At 43.0% G+C, this 21,335-nt stretch overlaps 2 protein-coding genes across 4 annotated transcripts in view; both read right to left on the reverse strand.

Annotated features, from left to right (window-relative positions):
* Window positions 1-12,039, reverse strand: part of NCK1 (NCK adaptor protein 1) — a 59,134-nt gene extending 47,095 nt beyond the window's left edge. For 2 of the 3 annotated variants that reach the window (XM_060196831.1, XM_007521801.3), the window contains exon 1: window positions 11,894-12,039. The gene's annotated coding sequence lies outside the window, so the exon portion shown is untranslated. The remainder of the gene's footprint in view (window positions 1-11,893) is intronic. The other variant, XM_060196812.1, reaches the window with a different exon arrangement.
* Window positions 12,040-18,964: 6,925 nt separating this feature from the next.
* Window positions 18,965-20,777, reverse strand: SLC35G2 (solute carrier family 35 member G2). The gene has a single exon (XM_007521800.2). It carries the CDS (start codon window positions 20,374-20,376, stop codon window positions 19,138-19,140), a length of 1,239 nt encoding a protein of 412 aa, XP_007521862.1. The 5' UTR covers window positions 20,377-20,777; the 3' UTR covers window positions 18,965-19,137.
* Window positions 20,778-21,335: the final 558 nt, after the last annotated feature.

Below are 21,335 nucleotides of genomic sequence, written 5' to 3' on the forward strand. Positions count from 1 at the left end.
AAGCTAATAACAAAAGCTTTAAGAGTTAGAGAAAAAAGAAATCTGAACAAATGTAAAAAAGAAAAAAGTTCTCCAACTCCCTCAGATGAAATAAAATAATTTTCAGAATATCTTGCTCAATAAGCACATTGCTTAGTAAGCTGGTTACTGACAGATGGACAAAATGACAGAAAATAGCAAAATGTAAAAACAGTGTTACTGCTATAACAATCAGAACATTTAGCTATGAGATAAACACTCTGGGTTCCTTCCCTCCTAGTCATGACACTGTTCACATCTAAGACCCCTCCCCCAATTCAATTCCTTTATTAAAGGATTCAAACTAAATTCCAACAGTAAAACTTGTAAGAAATTCCTTCATTTTCCAGTGGTGCTTTGTATAAGTATGGATATTATAGTAATCCTGGCAGATAAAATAGTATGTCCACTGACAATGTAATTAATAACCCAGAGGCGGGAGCCACACAGAGTGGCAATCCAGCTGTTGGAAAAGTGTCATCCAACTGATGCAAAGGTGGTGTAAAAGTGACTTACGAAAAGCAGAAAGTTGCTAATGAAGCAAGAAGAGGTAACACCTGGCCATGAGTAGAGGTTCTGCCTAAACTTGAATTCCCATGTAAATTGATTGCATGCCTCTGAGTTACAATATAAATTTGAACATAAACACTGAGAAGACTTCTAGACTATCTGTGCCCCAGAAATTTTCACACTTTTGTGAGAACTTCAGAGGACTCTTGCTTCCAGGAAACTCCAGCCATACCTGCTTCCATGTATACCAGTCTCCCCAGTCAGTGACAAAGTGGCCTTTACAGATTTTATCTAATGTGGACTCCTCCAAAAAAATCTTACTGTAAGGGGCCAGGCAGTGGAGCACCCCATTCAGTGTACATATTCCCATGCACAAGTATCCAAGTTTGAGCCCCCACACCCCACCTGCAGGGGTAGTTGCTTCACAAGCAGTGAAGCAAGGCTGCAGGTATCTCCTCTTCCCCTCTCAATTTCCTTCTGTCTCTAATAAAATAGAAATAAAAACCATATTGTAAATATACACAACAGGTTTGAGTGGTAAACTGAAATCTGGCAAATGGCATGATTGGGGTCAAACCCAACAGAAAACAGACTTGGGGCCAGGATCCTAGTTCAGCTCATCCAGGAAGGGGCTGGCCCACCTTATCATGAGTAAAGACACAGCACCACAAAGGAGCACTGTCACACTAGGGGAAGCTCCAGAGTTAGTAAAGCAGTACCATGATGTTTCCTCCTCTCCCTCTTTCTGTCTCTCTGTTGGAAGTGCACTGAAATGAGTAGAGGGAATAACTGGCACACACACCCAGAAATAAGTCAGCAAAGTAAAATTTACTTTTGCAGAAGGGTACATCACCCACTAGAAATTCAGTAGGCAAGTACATTGAGCAGGAAGTCCACTCTGTTTTTATCTGTAGCTCCACTTGGTTGGAGCAAGGTTTCACAATCTAACAGGAGGCAGTGCAGAAAGGGAGGCACAGTCATTCCTTACAAAGGAATTCAATTTGTTTAGGGTGTGTGGCTGTTAGCAATGCTTTAATGGAGGGACCTAAACTACTCTTTGATAGAGAAGACTCCATCTACCTGTTCTCACAATTTCCCGTCTTTTGAAGCATATTCTTTTCTTCAAATTTCTTCAACATAAGGCTACTTTCTTGAGCATCAGTGTCTAATAGTAACAGATTATTTTGGTTTGATCCTTTATAGGAGATTGACTGATAGTAGCCGTCTCCAATCTCTGTATACACAGAGAGTAATGCAGCAACTCATTGTCACCAATACACCTGCAACTACTATGTGGTCAAGAACAAGGTTACTGTGGCTGGGGGAATGGCCCAACAGGTAGAGCTTTAGATTTACATGTATGAGGTTCCTGGTTTGATCCTCACATAACGGATTAATATTCTGGCTTCCCTCTCTCTCCTTGTTTCATGTGAATCAATCAATCTCTCTTCCTCTCTTTCCCTTTCATATGTAATAAAATAAATTAAGGGCTGGGGAAATAGCATAGTAATTATGCAAAAAGACTTATGTCTGAGGCACCAAAGGTCCCAGGTTCAGTCACCAGTACCACCAAAAGTCAGAGCTAAGGAGTACTATGGAAAATAAAATAAATTTAAACACTAAAACTTAAAAAAAAAAAAAAACTGAGGCAACCATTTCTTTCTATTTCCCAAACCAGCCTCTCTAGCCAGTTTGTGACTGGATCTACAACTCTAGAGTTTTAGACTAACTCTCAAGAAAGAGGGATTCTAAGCCTTGAATGGTACTGGTGACTGAACTATCTGGAATAGTATTATTTGGTACAAAGGTGCAATGTTGTTTTCCTATCATGACACACACTCCTCTTTTCTGCTAATATCATGTGTAGGGCTGGCTATCCTATTCTCTAAGGTCATCTGCCTAGAGCTGCTAGCTGTCTGGCTACTCCCTTGAAACCTTTTGTGTAGTCTATAAATCTCTGCTGGTTATAACAATAGTTAATCCAATTCACATTTTTATTACTGGTGGACCACCAAAACAGAGCTGGTTCGAATCCAGTTGCTATTTGATTTCTCTTCTTAAAACTCATTAGGTACCACTTTGGGAACCCCAATTGCGTACACTATATAGTCAAATGGGTCAAATGAGCCACCAGGGGGCTGCCTTCTGCTTCTGGAGGATCTTTGCATTTGCGCTTGTTTTGGAATGCCAGGATATGTATGGCCAATTGCACCAGGGCACAAGTCCCTGTCCTTTTGGAAAGCAATAGGGCAAGGAATTTCCTTCTTCCACAGTGGCACTAGATGTCTACTTGAGGTATAAGAAGTATGGAGAGATTCTGAACATGAGTCACCCATCAGGTTGACAACTGCTGTACTTCTAGATAGAGAAGTCCCCAACCAGAACAGTAAACCCTTCCCTAGCATGGTTCATATTCCCAACTGTGTGTGTGTGGGGGGGGGGGGGGGGAGGGATTACTCCCAAGCTGGTTTGTGAAGTTGCAGGGAGCAGCAGTGACAAACATTGGCAGAAACTATTTCCCCAGGTACCCTTGTCTTGGCAGAGTGACAGCATGCACCACATTCCATCAGCATTGGACTCCCATGTGAGGGGCAAAGGAACCACCTGTGCCTGTAAGTATTCTGGCAGTGCATGCATACCATGCTCTTATTTAGTGCTCGCACAGTATGATTAACCATCCTCCTCAGGCATTCACTTCTCCATACCCTCTTTCTACTTTTAATTGTCAAAGACTTCAATGGGACTCTGATCTACTGCTGAGGTTACAGAAGGAGGGGAAGAAGCTATCTTAGCAAGTTTTAAGGTATAACTGCCTAAAGGATCTCTACCCCTGCAGACATCTGCTCCCAGTCCATGGGGTCTAATTACTGAGAGGCAACATATCACTAAGAAGGGGTTATCTATGACAAAAAAGAGGAGAATTCTTCTCATCAGATGAATTTTGTCCTTGAGTTGACTCACATCCCTTTCAACTCCCCCCTTTCCCACTGGTCATACCACATGCAGCTCCTATAGTCCACTTGCCAAATTTGGGTGGTCCAGAGCATAATGCTCTAACCTGAGCAGGATTCTCCTGTCCTGAGAGTCAACCAGGTGTGAGACTTCAGCCTATCTGATCTGGTCTAATATGGGCTTGGTTTGAGACACATGTATATTGTTTCAGTTTGACACAGTCCTTTGATTTGCCTAGTCACCACAAGGGAGCATTCTGCAAGCACCAAACTTAATGGTTAGGGTAGAACTAGTTTGAGTTGCAGTGATGTTAAAGTAACTGCATCTTACCACCTAAAACAAGAGAAAAGACACTGTTACTGTCTTTTTTAAGTTGAACTTTGTAGAGTTGAGAACTTGGGTAATGATTGTTACTGTCTTTTTAAGATAAACTTTGTAGAGTTCAGAACTTGAGTAATGATCTGTGTTCTTTCAGAGTCCTGAAAAATGGATTTTTTCCTTTTTTTATTTATAAAATGGAAATATTGACAAGACTAGGATAAGAGGGGTACATAATTCCTACCACCAGAACTCCGTATCCAATCCCTTCCCTTGATAGCTTCCTTATTCTTTATCCCTCTGAGAGTATGAAGCCAGGATCATTGTGGGGTGAGAAAGTGGCTTCTGTAATTGCTTCCCTGCTGAACATGGACATTGGCAGATAGATCCATACTTCCAGCCTGCCTCTCTCTTTCCCTAGTGGGGTAGGGCTCTGGGAGTCAGGGCTCCAGGACAATTGATGGGGTCGTCTACCCAGGGAAGTCAGGTTGGCATCATGGTATCATCTGGAACCTGGTGGCAGAATAACTGCCATCAGGGTTGTCGTTGAGGTTCAGTGCTAGGATATGAATCCACCACTCCCAGTGGCCTTTTTTTTTTTTTAATTTCCTTTCTTTCTGTTTTGATAGGACAGAGAGAAGTTGAGAGGGAGTGGGGGGTAAAGAAAGATAGACACCTGCAGACCTGCTCAACCACTGGTGAAGCATCACCCCTGCAGGTGGTAAATAGAGACCTGATCTTGGGTCCTTGAACATGGTAATGTGTGTGCTCAAATGGGTATGTCAGTGCCCAGTCCCCAGGATGGACTTGACCTTAGTATAAAGGGCTCACATTATCTACATATCCTTTCTTCACCCTAGTATAATAAATTCATACTTTTTCAGCAATATGGATAGCAGTTTCAGTGGTTATTAATACTTGGTAGGGTTGTTCCTTCCAAGGTTAAGGCTGTCTCAAGTTTCTCTTCCCTTCTAAGTTCTGATCAGAACATATTCTCCAGTGGTCTGGGAAGTGGCCCAGTGGATAAAGCATCGGACTCTCAAGCATGAGGTCCTGAGTTCAGTCCCCGGCAGCACATGTACCAGAGTGGTGTCTGGTTCTTTCTTGCTCTCCTCCTTTCTCATTAATAAATAAATAAAATCTTTTTAAAAAAATTTTTAAAGAACATTCTCCACATTGATTCAAATGTGCTGGAAATTCAAGTGGTGGAGTCTGAGTCAACATATCCCACAACCTAAGGAAGGGCAGAGTAGAAGAGAGGCTAAGCATATACCTTCTAAGGTACTGACCTTTATTTGCCGTAGTTAGACCATCAGCATTTCTACTTATACAAAGCAAGCCATAAAGAATTTCTTATGAAGACAGACCTGTATCTTTGTGTGGGACAGTCCTAATTCTAAGGAAAGCTATAGGAAGACATTTAATCTTAGGACATTTAATTCCTAAGATCAATTTAGATGATTATTAATGTCTGGTTCATTCTTTCCATTTTACCTAAAGAAGAAGGGTGTCATGGAGCATGGTACTCTCACTTTGTCCCCAAGTTAGTCATTTATCTCTTAAGGATTGTAGCTGCAAAATGATTTCCAGTGGGGATCAGGCGGTAGCGCAGCAGGTTAAGCGCATGTGGTGCAAAGCACAAGGACCAGTGTAAGGATCCTGGTTCAAGCCCCCGGCTCCCCACCTGCAGAGGGATCACTTCACAGGCAGTGAAACAGGTCTGCAGGTGTCTGTCTTTCTCTCCCCTTTTCTGTCTTCCCCTCCTCTCTCCATTTATCTCTGTCCTATCCAATAATGACATCAATAACAACAATACTAATAACCACAACAAAGATAAAACAAGGGCAACAAAAGGGGGGGGAAGCCTCCAGGAGCAGTAGATTCGTGGTGCAGGCACCAAGCCCCAGCAATAACCCTGGAGGTAAAAAAAAAAAAATGATTTCCAGTATCTGAAACTATTTATTCAACCAATCCTTACCAAGGAATTACAATTTCTAGCAATATCTTAACTATGTACTATGTACTAAGTTTCCCTGAGATCTGGCTGGACCTTAGCTTGATATTTTATCAGTTCTAGACATTTTAACACTTGAAGTTTCCATCCCTTCTCCTAGTTAAGAATCTGGCCAACTTTAAACATTAACAATAAAATTAAGTCATCTCATTCTAATAAAACAGTTTCTTGTTTTAATATTCTAGAATCAGTCAGTCATCTGCCAACCTTCTGGTGCGGAATGGCTCTAACTTGGTAGCAAGAGCTAACTTAGCAGGTTCCCCAAAGGTCAGCTTTCCACCTTTCTTTCAGTTTACAGACACTGAATATACTCAGGCAAATCTGTGGTAACTGGATCTAATAAACTGGATAATTTACTAGTAGCTTTTTCTTCCTGTGTTCCTAGGACAACATCACTGAGGCAGTCCCTCTCTGTTAACAGGTGTAGCGTTCTTGTTAGGGAGGGTAAACCCAACACTGGCACTGTGCTCAGGGCTTGTTTAAGGAGATCCAAGGATAGTATTTCTTCAGGTTACCATAGGAAGGGATCAAGTTCTTCATCTAATAACTTGAGATGCAGATCTTTAGTCCTGAGTGGATAAGATTATCTATCCACAGCCTGCAATATCCAATTAGCCCTAAGAATTTTCTGAGTTCTATTTTAGTGTTTGGAATAGACATATCAGTAATTCCCATAATTCTCTCTGGAACTAGTCTCACCTCTTCCTAGCTTATCAAATGTCACAAATATTTTACTTATTAAAAAAAAAAAATAGTGTAATTTTGTTCTAGAGACTCTCAAACCTCATTGGCCCAGGAAGTTTAGTAGATCTATGGTAGTCTTTTTCTTAGTCATCTACTTCCAGTAATAAATCATGTACATAGTGGAGGAGTCTGAGTGACAAGAGGACTGGAAATTTCTCTGGTACTGGGTGGAGGAGATAGCATAATAGTTAAACAAAAAGATTCTCATGCCTGAGGCTCCAAAGTTCCAGGTTTAATCCCCCACACCACCATAAGCCAAAGCTGAGCAGTGCTCTGATAAAAAAAAAAAAAAAAGAGAAGGAGAGAAATTTCTCTAGTATTTGCTGAAGGATCTGTCCAAACAAGTTGGGCAATTCTGCTGAGTCCTTGGGGGTAGATCATCTAACGGTAATGCTGTTTGCTTCCAGTGTAGGGCTCTTCAAAGGCAAAGAGGTTCCTGCTGTCTTCAGCAAGAGAACAAACCCAGAAAGCATCCTTCAAATTTACTACACTGAACCACTAATGTTCATGAGGTATTTACTAGGACTGTGTAAGGATTTGGGACCACAAGGTGTCTACCAGGACAATCTGGTGTACTGCCCACAAATCCTGGACCAATCTATAAGATCCATCAGCCAGCCTTACAAGCAATATTGGAGTATTGAATGGGGACATGCAAGGTTTGAGGCCATCTGGAAGTAAGGTTTCAATAGTGGGTTATATTCCTAGTCTCCCCTCCAAGAAGACAGGATACTGTTTCCAACTGTTTTACCCTTGTTCTTTAGCTCAACATGTATTGGAGGAAGTGTTAAATCCCCTCTATTTCCCTCCCTAATCCATACCTTAGAGCAACTTTTTCCTCTCACTAACAGGAAGGTTGAGAGACCTGAATTCTTGGCTAATTCAATCCTAGTCTTAATTTAGTCATCAGATCTCTTTCTAAAAGATGTGTCCCAAACTCGGGCACAAAGAGGAATGTAGCCAAGGTCTGTGGGTCTGATATTTGACTTGAATCTCCTTGAAAATAGGCACACTAAAACCTTCCTCCTTTACTCCTGAAAAAAAAAAGTGCAGCTTTAAAAATCCCTGTCCCAAGGATTTACCTAAATTCAATCATATATTTTCTCACTTGGTACTTTAATCAGCTCAGAAACTCAACTGTTCCCTCATCCTTTTTCTGTTATATGTCCACATTTCACAACCAGAGAGCCAATCCCCAAACTCCTTTTATTACAAGACTCCTGAGGTCTCTCGTATAGTCCCAATGAATTTCATTATCATCCCACCAAAATTCCTGTGTCAGAAATTTTACCTCAACAGCTAAAACACCAGGGCCAGAAGGGTGTTCTCTTTCCCACTGGGCCATACATAACTGCTCTTCTAATCGTGGTCCTTTCTAATCATGGACCTAAGTTCACCCTGTGTATAAATCTAAGGGCCTAAGAACTGATCTAATTGTTTGGCCACTCTTTTGCAAAGTTTGGACTTCAGAACTGGTCAAAGCACAGACATCAAGGAGCTAGTTCAGTATTAGAGCACAAGACATGCTGCCTGAGGCTCCAGGGGCCTCAGGTTCAATTCCTGAGTGGAGCAGTGCTCTTGTCTTTCTCTAGCATTCTCTCATTAAAATAAATAACTAAATCATTAAAAATCAATATAAGTGTGTTGGGCTAGAGAGATAATTCTCTGGGCAGCACATGTGCCTGCCATGCAAGAGGACTGGGCTCTAGTCTGGGGAAAACAGTGGAGGTGCTACAGCACTGGAGTAAGCTCTGGCACTGTGTCTGTCTCTCTCCCTCTCTGTGAACAGAAAAGCAGCCTGGGGTGATAATATTATGCCTTAGAAAGACCCTGGCTCCCTACACATACACACACACACCTGTAAAAATAATACAAAGAACTTGAATTAGAAAATTAAGTAATAAATCAAGGTTTGAGTCTCAGCTCTGACACTATGATCAGATAGGTGTGTGATTTCAGTACAGTTGTTCAGTACAGTTGTTCTCTGATACTATGATCAGATAGATGTGTGATTTCAGTACAGTTGTTCAGTACAGTTGTTCTCTGACACTATGATCAGATAGGTGTGTGATTTCAGTACAGTTGTTCTGTATGTAAGTTCTTCCCTTATCTCTAGATGGATGAATGCCAATATTCCCACAACGTTGTTCCATAAGATTATGATTTAAGTCCACATAAGATTTTTAAAAAAGAAGAAATGACAAAAACAATAAGGGCTATGGACTCAAAAGAAAGCAACAACACGGGGAATAGTAAGATCTGGAAGATAGCACTGAAAGACCAACAATTCAACAATATTTGACCTCCTTTGCAACCAGGGTAGAAATCAGAGAGCAAATTTTGTTTTTAAAGAACAGGTAGGTTCTATTCACTGACATTCAAAATCTTGACTGCTATGTTTACAGAAATACAAAGTGTAAAAAAAAAAATGAGTAGGTGAGAGTGAACAGTTCCAAAAGAAAAGAGTATTTTTAAAAAACAGTGTTCAGGGCCAATGGCAGCTCAGCAGATAGGTTGTGTGTTGGGTTTAGAGGGCCAGCTCTAACCCCAACAAGTGACAAGTGCACAGTCCAAGGTGAGCTTATGTCCTGGCCATCTAAGTAAGTAAATCAGTATTACTCAATGTCTTTTTTGGCCCTGTCAAGTATCTTCCTCAAATAGAAAGAACTTGTGGTGAGCCTGTTAAATGTTCAGTGATTTGATTTCAAAAGCTTCCTCCAATTTTAAATTACCAATTAATTAACTGAAAGACTAGTTAGGATTCTGGTGTAGGTAAGGAAAGCAAGGTGAGGGGGCCAAGAGGCAGCTCATCATGAAGGGCATGAGTCTTCAATGCCCAGGTTTGAGCTCTGACACCATACAGGAGGTGCCAGGGCGCCAGGGCACGAGGGCTGGTCCCTTTCCCTCTCTATCTGCAGGAGGGAAAAGTCAACCAGGAGTGGTAAAATCACACAGACACAAGCCCTGGCTCCACATAAACAGGTGAGTAAATAGACTTATGATCCAAGTAAGTGAGTTGTATATTTACTTACTAAGCAAAGTCATTCTGATAATTTATATCAATAATAACAATCACAGACAATCTTCAGCAGTTCAAAATTCTCACAGACCCAAGAGAAAAAACAAAACCCAGCTGTGTTATGACAGCACTCGATGTCCACATGCAGCAATAACAGATGTCAAAAGTCCCATCTTCTGCACCCCATAAAGAATTTTGGTCCAGGGGTCCAGCGCTAGCACACCAGGTTAAGCACACACAGTACGAAGTACAAGGATTCTGGTTCTAGAATCCCCCGGCTGCCCATCTGCAAGGGGGTCATCACAAGCAGTGAAGCACGTCTGCAGGTGTCTTTCTCTCCCTCTCTCTCTCTCTCTCTATATATATATATATATTCCCCTCCCCTCTCAATTTCTCTCTGTCCTATCCAATAAAGTGAAATAGAAAAAAAAAAAAAATGACCGCCAGAAGCAGTGGATTCATAGTGCAGGCACCTCATGAGCCCCAGTAATAACCCTGGAGGGAAAAAAAAAAAAGAATTTTGGTCCAACCTCCCAGAGGGGGAGAAATGTTAGGGGAAGATGACCAGAGGGCTCTGAACTCCAACTCCATCAGGAGCCTGAGAGAGAAGTGGGTAGGGGCATTCAGAAGAATGAGTGTGACTGTGGCTAAGAAAAGAAGGCAGGACTATAGGGGAAAAATGGACAAATATATATAAATATAGACAGTTATACAAATAAGAGCCCATCTGTGACCTTGAGAGAACTAATGCAGTTTCCAGTAGAGGGAATGAGGCCACAGAACTCTGGTGGTGGGAGAGGTGTGGAATTAAACCCGTTATAATACTGTAGGTCAGTATTAAATAACTAATAATTAAAAAAAAAAAAAAGTCACTCAATAGGTAACCAAGCATCCCGTGTCTGCTTTAAGCGTCTGTTACATGGACCTGAAAGTTCTGCTGAAAACTGGACCAAAAGATGCTTAGAGGGAAAAAAAGGAGAAAAAATTAAAAATAAAATGAAATAAAAAGGACCCAGAGGGATAGAGAATGGGAAAGCTATCGGGGGAGGGGGTGGGATATGGAGATTGGGCGGTGGGAATTGTGTGGAGTTGTACCCCCCTACCCTATGGTTTTGTTAATTAATCCTTTCTTAAATAAAAAAAATAAATTAATTAAAAAAAATGAAATAAAAAGGCAAACAGACAATCTGAAGCTGGATAAGTGAATACACAGAACTGTGGAGCCTGACACGCGAAGCAGCACATTTAGGGGTCTTATCCAGCACATGACAGTTTCCCCCAAAGAAAGCGCTCAGAATCGGTAGCCGACATGGAGCAAAGCGCCTACTCCTGCGCGACCAGGCCACTGCGACTGGCAAGGCGAAGAAATAACCATTTACTGACAATCACAAAAACAAACAAGCCTCAAGGGCTGACTATTTCGCTCAGTGCTCTGCGACCTCGCCGCACACCTGAGATTTCAAAGCACGGGCTCCCCAGGTGCTTCATAAGCCAAGTTTTCTTTTCTTCTCTTTTCCTTTTTTCTGATCTATTTTTTTTATTAGGAGGGGGCTGGTGGCTTATGGTAACTACAGTTATTAGACGCGTCAGATCTCCGAGTTTTCTGCAAAGCACCCCAGCCTCGGCGCAGGTCCTCCTCCACCACGCACAGGACCTGAGAGAGCTTCTTTACTTTGGCGCAGCACACCGACTTTCTCCTTTGAAGAATGAAAACCTCTCTGGGCGACGCCGACCCGTCTCGCGCAGGGCACCGAGCCTCTCGGCTGCTCCACCCGAGCCGGGGACTCGCAGCTTCTCCTCCCAGCGCCGCTCTGAGTCGGGCGGCCACGGGCCCAGCCCCACGGGGTAACGGTCTCGACCCCGGGCCCCACCCCCCGCCGCTCCTTCCAGCCGGGCGGAAACGCCGCCAGGCCGACACAGCTCTCGGCCGGCGGGAGCCACGGGCCCGGGACCGGCGCGCGCACCCGCGGCAGGTCCACACCTTCGGGGGGTCGGGAGTCGGGGGTCGGGGGTCGCGGCTAGACGAGGACCCACCTGCCTGCCTTCCCGGCCGCCCCCGCCCCCGCCCCCGCCCCCGCCCGCCGACTCTGCCCTAAGTCTCCGGGCTGCCGGCCCTCGGGCACGCCCGGCGGCCTCCCCGCCCCCTCCGGCACGGCTCCGGCCGGCAGACGGCGCCCGGGGGCTCCCGGCGCCGGGAAGAGGAAGCGGCGCCGCAACTCCCAGGCTGTGAGGAAACTCCGGGGGCGGTCGGGGTGTCTGTCCGCCCGCGGGTGCGCGGGCTCCCCCGCTTCCGGCTGCCCCAGACTGCTCCGGCTCACCTGAGGGGCACCGGGACGCCGCCGCGGCCGCCGCGATGGTCGTTCCGGCACGAGGCCTCACTCCGCCGCCGCGTAGCTCTCCGGAGAGGGGCGGGGTATGCGCGAAGGCGGGCGGGCGGGCCGAGGCCGTGGGCAGGCCCGCGCGGGCAGGAAACCCCCCTCATGACCAAACCTGATTGGCTCAGCGTCCCTCTTCCCGCCCATCCCGGACGCGAGCGCGCCCCCCGCCGAACTGGGATTGGGCAGGTCCCGCTGTCAATCAAGTGCTGAGCTGGGCGTGAAGGGAGCTGAGGAGACTGCGCGGCCGAAAGGGAGGAGAGACACGGCGGGGCTGACCCTGGGTCTTGTCTTTTTTTTTTTTTTCTTCTCTTTTTTTCCACCCCAGCTTAGACATTCGGGCTGGTGACTTTGTACCGTCCTCCTCAGTCATGTAGGAGAGATTCCCACAGCAAAAAAAAAAAAAAAGAAAAGAAAAGATCTGCCGCCCACCCCCCACCGCTGCAGGAGTTTCCTCCTGCTTGCTGCATCGCTGCAGGGTGTTGAACCCCAGCAGGTTGTGACACAGAAAAGCTGAAATGCCCCAAGATAAGACCCAGGCGTGGCCCTCGAGCTGAGCCCGAGGCTGGCTACACTGCTGCGGGCGCTGGCGGCTGAGGTGGCCTCGGCTTCGGCCACCCCCGGTCTCGCGGGATCTGCGGCTCCCCTCGGCCTGGCCTCCTGGGAGCCTGCGGGCTGGGGCCTTGCATGAGTGACAGGTGTCCTCCCTGTCCCCACCTGGGTTGTCTGCTCCCCAGAGTCAGGGAGCCAAGACTGGCTTCCCGGCGCCGTGTGCAACACAGTGTCCTTTAAGGCATTCGTGCATCTTCCTGCACCACCACCCCCTTTTTAAAATTTAGTCATTTAATAGCACAGAAAGAAATCGAGAGGGAAGGGAGAGAGAGACACCTGTAAACCTGCTTCACCACTCGTGAAGCTTTCCCCCTGCAGGTGGGGGCCAGGAGCTTGGACGCGGATCCTTGCGCACTATAGTGTGTGAGCTCAACTGTGTGCACCACCATTAGTCCCCCTTTCCTGTCCCAAAATCCACACTTGCCTCAGTTCAATTTAAAATGTCTTTCTTGGAGTGTGAATAGTTAATAGACTGGATAGATGAATAGAAATGGATGGACAGATGATAGATAAGAGGAGGTGTGGATGATAGATGGTAGATTAGATGGATGATTGAATAAATGTCAGATAAATGCATGAATAGATGATGGTCGGAAATATGCAATGGATGATAGATAAAATAGATGATGGATGAGTGATAAGTGGTAGATGGGTAGATAGATGATTGGATGGATGGATGGATGGATGATGGGCCAATAGATGATAAATGAGTGACATGTAATAGGTGATAGCTGATAGATTAGATGATGGATGATAGGTGGATAGGTGGATGATAGGTAGATTAAATGGATGTTAAATGATAAATAGATGTGCATAGTAGATGGGTGGCAGATTAATGATGTGTACATGATAAATAGGTGGATCGATGGATAGATGATGAATGTAGGTAATGGATGAATGGAATGGAGGCTAGGTAGATGATAGCTAGCATGGTGGAGACTGCATAGATAGATGAATAATAAATTGATAAATAGATGATAGACAATGAATGGGTGATAGACAATGGGTCGATGAATGGGTGGATAGATGATTGTATAGATTAGATGGAAGGATGATGGATGGATGATGAATAAACAGATGATAAATAGACCAATGATGGATATATAGACTATATGGGAGGATGAACGAATGGTGGATGATGGATAAATGATAAGTGGATTGATAGGTGGATGGATGTGGCTTGTTTGCCATGTACAGGATCACATGGTCAAACACAAACATCCTTTCTGGCCTCAATCCTATTACTAGCATTCAAAGTGAATAACACTAATGGTATAAGTAGCTTTGCATTTCTTATCAAACTTCTATAAATAGAAATATATTCCCCATGTTATGCATGTACAAACTATTGTATTTATTGTTGACTGTAAAACATTAATTCCCCAATAAAGAAATAAAAAAAGAAAAGAAAACAAAAAAGAAATATATTCCCCAAATCTGTCCTTCCTACTCTCTCTTCCCAAATAAAATCCATATAGCCTGAGCCCCTGGCTTTCTACATCTACCACGAGAGGATGCTGTGAGAAGCCACTGTGTGCAAGCCATGAGAAAGCTTTCACTACAAAGTGACTTTGCTGGCAGCCTTGTGGGGAATTGCCAGGCTCCAGAAGTGTACAAAAATTAATTTGTCTCTTAAGTCACACAGTAATTGTATTTTGTTATGGCCTGCAGAGTTTACTTATAGTCTTAGTTGTTGATACATCTTATGTAAATCATTGTGAGGGGGCCTTTTGCATACACAATGGTATTGTTCATGGATGACTTTTTCCTTATTTTATTTTTACCACTAGGAAGTCACTGTATGATTCCACCCATGCCAGCAGAATTTTTTTTTCCTCAATAGAATGAGAGACCGAGAAGAAAATACACCACAGCACTGTTTCACTTGTGAAGCTACCTCCTTGTGTGGTGCACCCATGTGATGGCTGGGGGCTAGAAACTGTGTCCTTGTGCATGGTAGTGTGTGTGCTCTAGCAAGTGAGTTATCTCCTAGTCTGCCAGAACAAGTGTTTATTTAAGATTTTATTTATTACATCTGAGAGGGAGAGAGTTTCACATGAGATGAGAAAGGGAAAGAGAGAGAGGTACTAGAACACCACTCTGGAACATGTTGCACCAGGGATCAAACTGGAAACCTCAGGCCTACAAAATCAATGCTCTACCAGTTCAACTACTTCCCCAAGTGCCATAGTTACATTTTTAGTATGCTATTACCCCAGGTGGGGAAATAAATGCAGGGGGAAAAATGTGCCAACATCATTTATTTAAAAAATTATTTAGATTTGATTTTATAAGGGGATATATATTTTTAATAGGTGATCTGAGCAAACTCTTTGAAAAATTTTAATTCAGATCTCTACAAGAGCCATCTACTTAAGCAACAGGAGAGAGGGGGCTAGGATATAACTTATCTAGCAGAACATACTCTTTGCCGGGCCGGAAGACTCCAGCGACACAGGTTGGAGCCCCTGGCCACAACCTGGGAGCATCATGCAAAGCGGAAGCTTCACAAGAAGTGAAGCAGTGCTATGGTATCTCTCCTCCTTCTCTCTTGTCTTTCCTCCCTCTTTTTCTTTCACCTTCTATTTGAAATAAAGTAAGTACTTAAGTAGGGTCCACTAGGCTCAATAAAATGAAGTTACAGTGAAGCCCTGGTGGCAAGAGGGAAAAAAAGCAAACACTAGACATTAGAATATTTCTGGTTTAGATGACAAGTAGAAATGGAAGTAGCAGTTGGGTTATGGAAGTTGAAATGTTCATAAAGTTCCCTGGACTTTATCCTACTTAAAGTGAGAAGGTAGCAAAGGATTTTCATTCAGTGCCTTCAAAAATGTCTTGCTGTTGTTTAAATCCCCATTGTTTCTGATGAGAAGCCAGCTGTAATTCTTATCACTGTTTTCCTGTATGTCAGAAGTCTTTTTCAATGGCTGCTTTTAAGATTTTATTTTTATCTTTGTTTATCAGCAGCTACAGTCTCTAGGTGTGGTTTTCATTTCTGTCCTGCTTGGGGTTCATTTGTTTCCCTAGGTCTGTGGGTGGCTAACTGTTAAGGGTTGGTTCTTTTATGTTATAATACAGTTTTCATTAGATTTTCTTCAAATGTTTTTTTTCCTGTCCCAGTTCTGCTAGACTTATTAGTCCTTGGTTCAGGCTATTCCAGCATCAGTCTCTCCCCCCCCCCATAATCTTTTTCTTTCTGCTTCAAATTGAATAATTTCTCCCCACCCCACCCCATGAGGGTTATCACTGAGATTCAGTGCCTGCATAATTTCACTGCTCCTGGCACCATCCTTTTTCTTTCAATAGAAGAGGTGGGGGGAGAGAAAAAGAGAGAGACCGACCTGCAGCACTGTTCCTAGCCCCCTGAAGCTTCCTCCCTGCAGGTGCTCCCATGTGGTGGCTTGGGGTTCAAGCCCAGGTCCTCAAGCATGGTAACACATGCATCCTATCAGGTGAGCCACCTATCTGCCTATCTGCTCCTGAGTAATTTCTATTGAAAATCATTATCTAGTAATTGCTGGAAATTCTGAATATTAACATTTTCCAAAAAATACAGGCACCCTCCTAATGTGTAAAGATATATTAATCAAAAATCATAAATCACTAGATATTATGACTGAGAGAATTCAGCACTGAATGTTGATGGACTGGAAAAGCCAAAAGGAACCCTGACAAGAGATCCAACCCTTTCTTACACAACTACCACTCATAGGGCCTATAAGAAGAGAAATGAAGGTGGACTATGGGTTCCCAGTAATGCAGAAAAGGACCCAGCTGGTCTGCTCAAATCCCAGAGAGGATGTTGCTCACATGGTGTTGATACTTCATAGAGGGATATGAAGGAGCTATTTGTGAACTGGAGGAGGATCAAAAGTGCTCAAATCTGAGATTTGTTGCTCCTACTGTAGCAAAGGGCTTCTGTGTATTGCTGGAGTGGCAAAGACAGAAACTGAAAGTAGATGGAAAAGAGGAAGTCCTTTCGTTGTTTTCCAGCCACCTTCCAGCGCTTTATTTGATGACACCTGCTGGCACATGGAAGCTAGTTGGCAAAATCTGAGCCCTGGCATCACAGGAAGTATCTTGCCTATGAAATATTTGTTCTATATGAAGAGCAGATGTGGCACTGAGATCATTCAGTAACAACAATTCAATGACCAGTACCATATCGATTTCTTGGGGCTAAATTAGTAAAATTTAACCCCATTAATGGCACAACCTGTACACAGACAGACAGACTTTTAGTCTCTATTTATTTGTTTGTTTAGTCTTTTGTTTGACCCAGGTTCAAATTTGGGTTCTAAAGCATGTTAACAAGTGAATTCTACCTGATGTTCCACCTCCCCACCCCTGAATATTTTCTATTGAGAAATATATACATATTTACAAGAGTGCTACTCAGGTCTAGCTAATGGTGGTGCTTGGGATTGAACCTAAGACTTGGGAGTCAGGTATGAAGGTCCACACAGAAACCACTATGGTATTTACCCACCCTCTTTTTGGCCCTTTTGAAAAGATTCTCATGACACCATAATATATTGACTTTTTTATATATTTATTTATTTATTCCCTTTTGTTGCCCTTGTTGTTTTCATTGTTTTAGTTATTATTGGTGTTACTGATGTCGGCTTTCTTGGATATGACAGAGAGAAATGGAGAGAGGAGGGGAAGAGAAAGATAGACACCTGCAGAGCTGCTTCACCGCCTGTGAAGTGACCCCCCTACAGGTGGGAAGCTGGGGCTCGAACCGGGATCCTCACACCAGTCCTTGTGCCTTGCACCACATACACTTAATCCGCTGCACTACCGCCCGACTCCCCCAATATATTGACTTTCTATGCTGTGATTACTGCCAGTATCTTCTTCATCAATAAGTACTTCTACTGTTGTTTACACATGTGCTTATTACAAAATCATAAGCAAGGGCACTGTTAGGAGATACTTACATAACAGAGTAAGTAGCATGGGTTTTTTTTTAAGTAAAATTTAATATTTATTTCCTTTTGTTGCCCTTGTTATTTTATTGTTGTTGTTTTGATGTCGTCATTGTTGGAGAGGACAGAGAGAAATGGAGGAGGGGAAGACAGAGAGAGGGAGAGAAAGATAGACACCTGCAGACTTGCTTCATTGCTTGTGAAGTGACTCCCTTGCAAGTGGGGACCCGGAGGCTCAAACTGGGATCCTTACATCGGTCGTTGGCTTTGCGCAGCCTGTGCTTAACCCGCTGTGCTACCACCCAACTCCAGAATTTGTTTTTAATCTTTATTTATTAATTGGATAGAGACAGCCAGAAATCAAGAAAGAGGGGTGATAGAGAGGGAGAAAGAAAGGAAATGTCTGCAACACTGCTTCACCACTCCCAAAGCTGGAACCCTTCAGGTGGGGACCAGGAGCTCAAATCCGGGTCATTGTGTATTATAACACATGCATTCAAGCAGGTGCGCTACCATCCAACCCAAGTAGCATGTGTGTTTTTTAAAGTAGATGGAGACTTTTTCCCCCTTTCTTTTACTTGAAAGGACAGAGAGAAACTGAAAGGGGAGGGGAAGAAGAGAAAGAAAGACACCTACAGCACTGCTCCAACACTCATGAGGCTTCCCCCTGTAGGTGGGGACGGGGAGCTTGAATCCAGGTCTTTGTGCATGGTAGCATGTGCACTCAACCAGGTACACCACCTCCCAGCCCCCGAGATAAGTAGATCCTCAACACTGAGTCTCCCAACATCAGGAACAAAATAGTTAAACAGAGCTGGCAAGAATCCAGGCTTCTCACCACCTCCGCTTCCTATGTATTGCTTAGTGTAGCCCTGGCAAGGAGGAAGATCAATTTCCTGTCTAAAGACAGGACAATCTCTAGCGTCATTGAAACCGCCTTCCTTTTGCCTTAATTCAAGCCCCCTTACCTAGACCTATCATCTCTACTTTCCTAATTCGAATAGATAACAAAACAGAGTTTGGAGTTTAATATTTTACCTCACAGTATACTTTTTACAACTAAGATAGATTGCATGTAGAAAAGCATTTGAAGAACATTTGAAGACCACTGTGCACAAAGAAGTCTGTTGTTTTTATTCCTTCCTCCTCTTTTGGCTATTTTAAATGGGATGAATTTTGTTTGTTTGTTTGGCTCATTTTTGAACTTTAAGACCACAGACTATCTGAAAGGTGTTATTTCTTTATTTATTATTTTCTTCCTTTTTTCCCCAGTGCTCTGCTCAGCTTTGGCTTTTGGTAGTGCCAGGAAGTGAACCCAAGACCTCAAAGCCTGAGGCATGAAAGCCTTTTTATATAACCACTATGCTATCTCCCCAGCCCCAGGTCTGTGTTCTTTAGTGACAGAGTTAATATTCTCCTACTGATATTACATAATAATCTCTACACAATAGCAAAAAGAATGACAGGTTCATGGCAGTTCACATATTTAATAGTTTTAAAATATATTCAACATAGAATAATTTTTTCTACATTTGCATATATTATATAGCACTCTGTAATTTATACAGCACAAAAGATATACTTGAACATTTAAAAATGGCAGTGTACCTATTAATGATTGGATGTCAACAGGCAGTCAGGTATTCATTTAATGGGAGAGTCTAGTATCTCCTGGTAATCCTGCCTTCTTACATCCCTCCAGTAGAGTTTATAACCAGCAAGGACAAGCACACTGGTCATAATGATCACCCCTCCAAAGATGTCATAGACACTAGGGAATATGTGTAATACCAGGAGCTGCAAGACCATAGCTACCACAATCTCCAGATGTTGTACTGTGCTGACCAAAGCTGGGTGGAATTTGTCCAGGGCATAATACACCCCTAGGAATGCTGCAGTAGAACAAACACATATAGCAATGAGATAACTCCAGGTTTCTCCATCTAATGGCATGATTGGCTCTTGAAGAACAAACATGGTTGAGATACCCCAGACTGTTCCAGTCCAACCAAAGGTGAACAGTGCAGTCCACATGCTAATTTTCTCCTTGATGGATCTATAGACAATCATGGAAAGAGCAGTGGTCATTCCAGCCATCACAGTCATAGTGTAGCCAAAGGCCTCTTTCCAGGCATTTAACAAAGAGTTGTCTTCATCAATGATATTGGGTATCATAACCAGACAAACACCTACAATGCTACAGACAACAGTAGCCATGTCAATGTAGGCCATCTTCTCATCCACAAGTAAGAAAGCCAAAACAGCACTGAAAACAGTGGTGGTGGCTCTCCACATCGTGGTTCCATTACTGGGAGGAACAATTGAAAATGATGTGTAAGCACAGGTGATAGAGATGACATTGCACACACCATAGAAGAAAAGCCGTAACCTGTAGCCACTCGGTCCAAAGGGAGGCTCATGGTAGTAACACACAACTAACACAGAGAAGACCTGTAAGACAGAACGGATAAAAATCAATTCTAGAGATGGCACTTTAGAACGATCAGAAACAAGCCTGGTGATCAGAGCTACACATCCATGAGCCAGAGCAGATCCAAACAGCACGATCCATGTTTTCCTTGATTGAAAAAAGTTTTTTTCTGCAAAGCTCTGGAATTGTCCCATTTCACTAGTCACTGGGTCTCCTGTTGGTGGGGGTCGGGTGTTCATGGTTCCAAAGAGTGTTCTCCCTTTACGTTTTATTTCACTTAGCAGGCTTTTCTTTGGATTCTCTTCTGTGACATTCCCATAGTCTTCATTGATTTCCTCATAGCCATCATCCCCAGGCTGGGGATAATGGGAAGTATATTTCACCATGACTGTATTGGGATGTATTTTCACCCGTTTTTTAACTGGGTTTTTTTGGGAGGGAGAAGTATTCATCTCTTCAGTTCTATAAAAAGAGGGAAAGGCAAATGCATATAGTCAGTGGAAATTTAGTTTTCACTTATGAAAGAATATAAGTAGAAAAAGCAAAGTATTTGGACTATGGCATATAGCTTCACAGACATCAATTTAATGTGTTCACAAGACAGAAATAAACAAATTTTAGCTGAAAAATAATAAAGGAAGTTATAACAGCAACTAGAAAACTAGGGAGGTAATATATCTTATCAGATCTATGAGACTCTAATTGCCTACCCCTTTTTCAGGTTCATCTTGTCTGCCTCATTTCTTATTTTGCTTATTCTACTCTATTTCCTATCTTTACATCACAGGCAACTGATACTTTTCCTTCTTTTCATTCCTGTCTGGCTTCACCCATACAACAGGAAAAACACAGAAAAAAAAACATGTAACAACTTACACCAAGTCTTTTCCTTTCCATTGTGTTCACTTGTCTGTTACAAATTGGGGGGAGGTGAGGGCAGAAACCCAAAGTCTTTGTATAGTTTCTTCTATATAACACCAGAGTAAAACTTACATTGCAGATTATTGAGCTTTTTCAACATTTATTCTGGGTTCTGTATACATTTTTCAGGCATACAGATAACAGAAAAATTAGAAAACTGAATTTATTGATATTTGTGTGTTGTGTGTACAATTTATGAACAGTTAAGCAATTATCTAACACTTTAATTTCAACTACCCTTTTTATTTTTAAGTAGAGATAGAGAAACAGTGCAGCAGAAATAATGAAAGAAAACAGCGCTGGAGCTTCTTTCAGTGCAGTGAGAGCTGAGCTCAAACCTGGGTCTTACACATGGCAAAGCAGCACATTATGCAAGTGAGCTACTTCTCTAGCCCTGAAACTACCTTTGAATTCAATGATATCAATTCTCAGATTTTATCTAAAAGGCAGTCACAATATATTTTTAATTTCTTATTGTATTTTAATTTAT

Source organism: Erinaceus europaeus, chromosome 1, assembly GCF_950295315.1.
Source record: "Erinaceus europaeus chromosome 1, mEriEur2.1, whole genome shotgun sequence".
NCBI lineage: Eukaryota > Metazoa > Chordata > Mammalia > Eulipotyphla > Erinaceidae > Erinaceus > Erinaceus europaeus.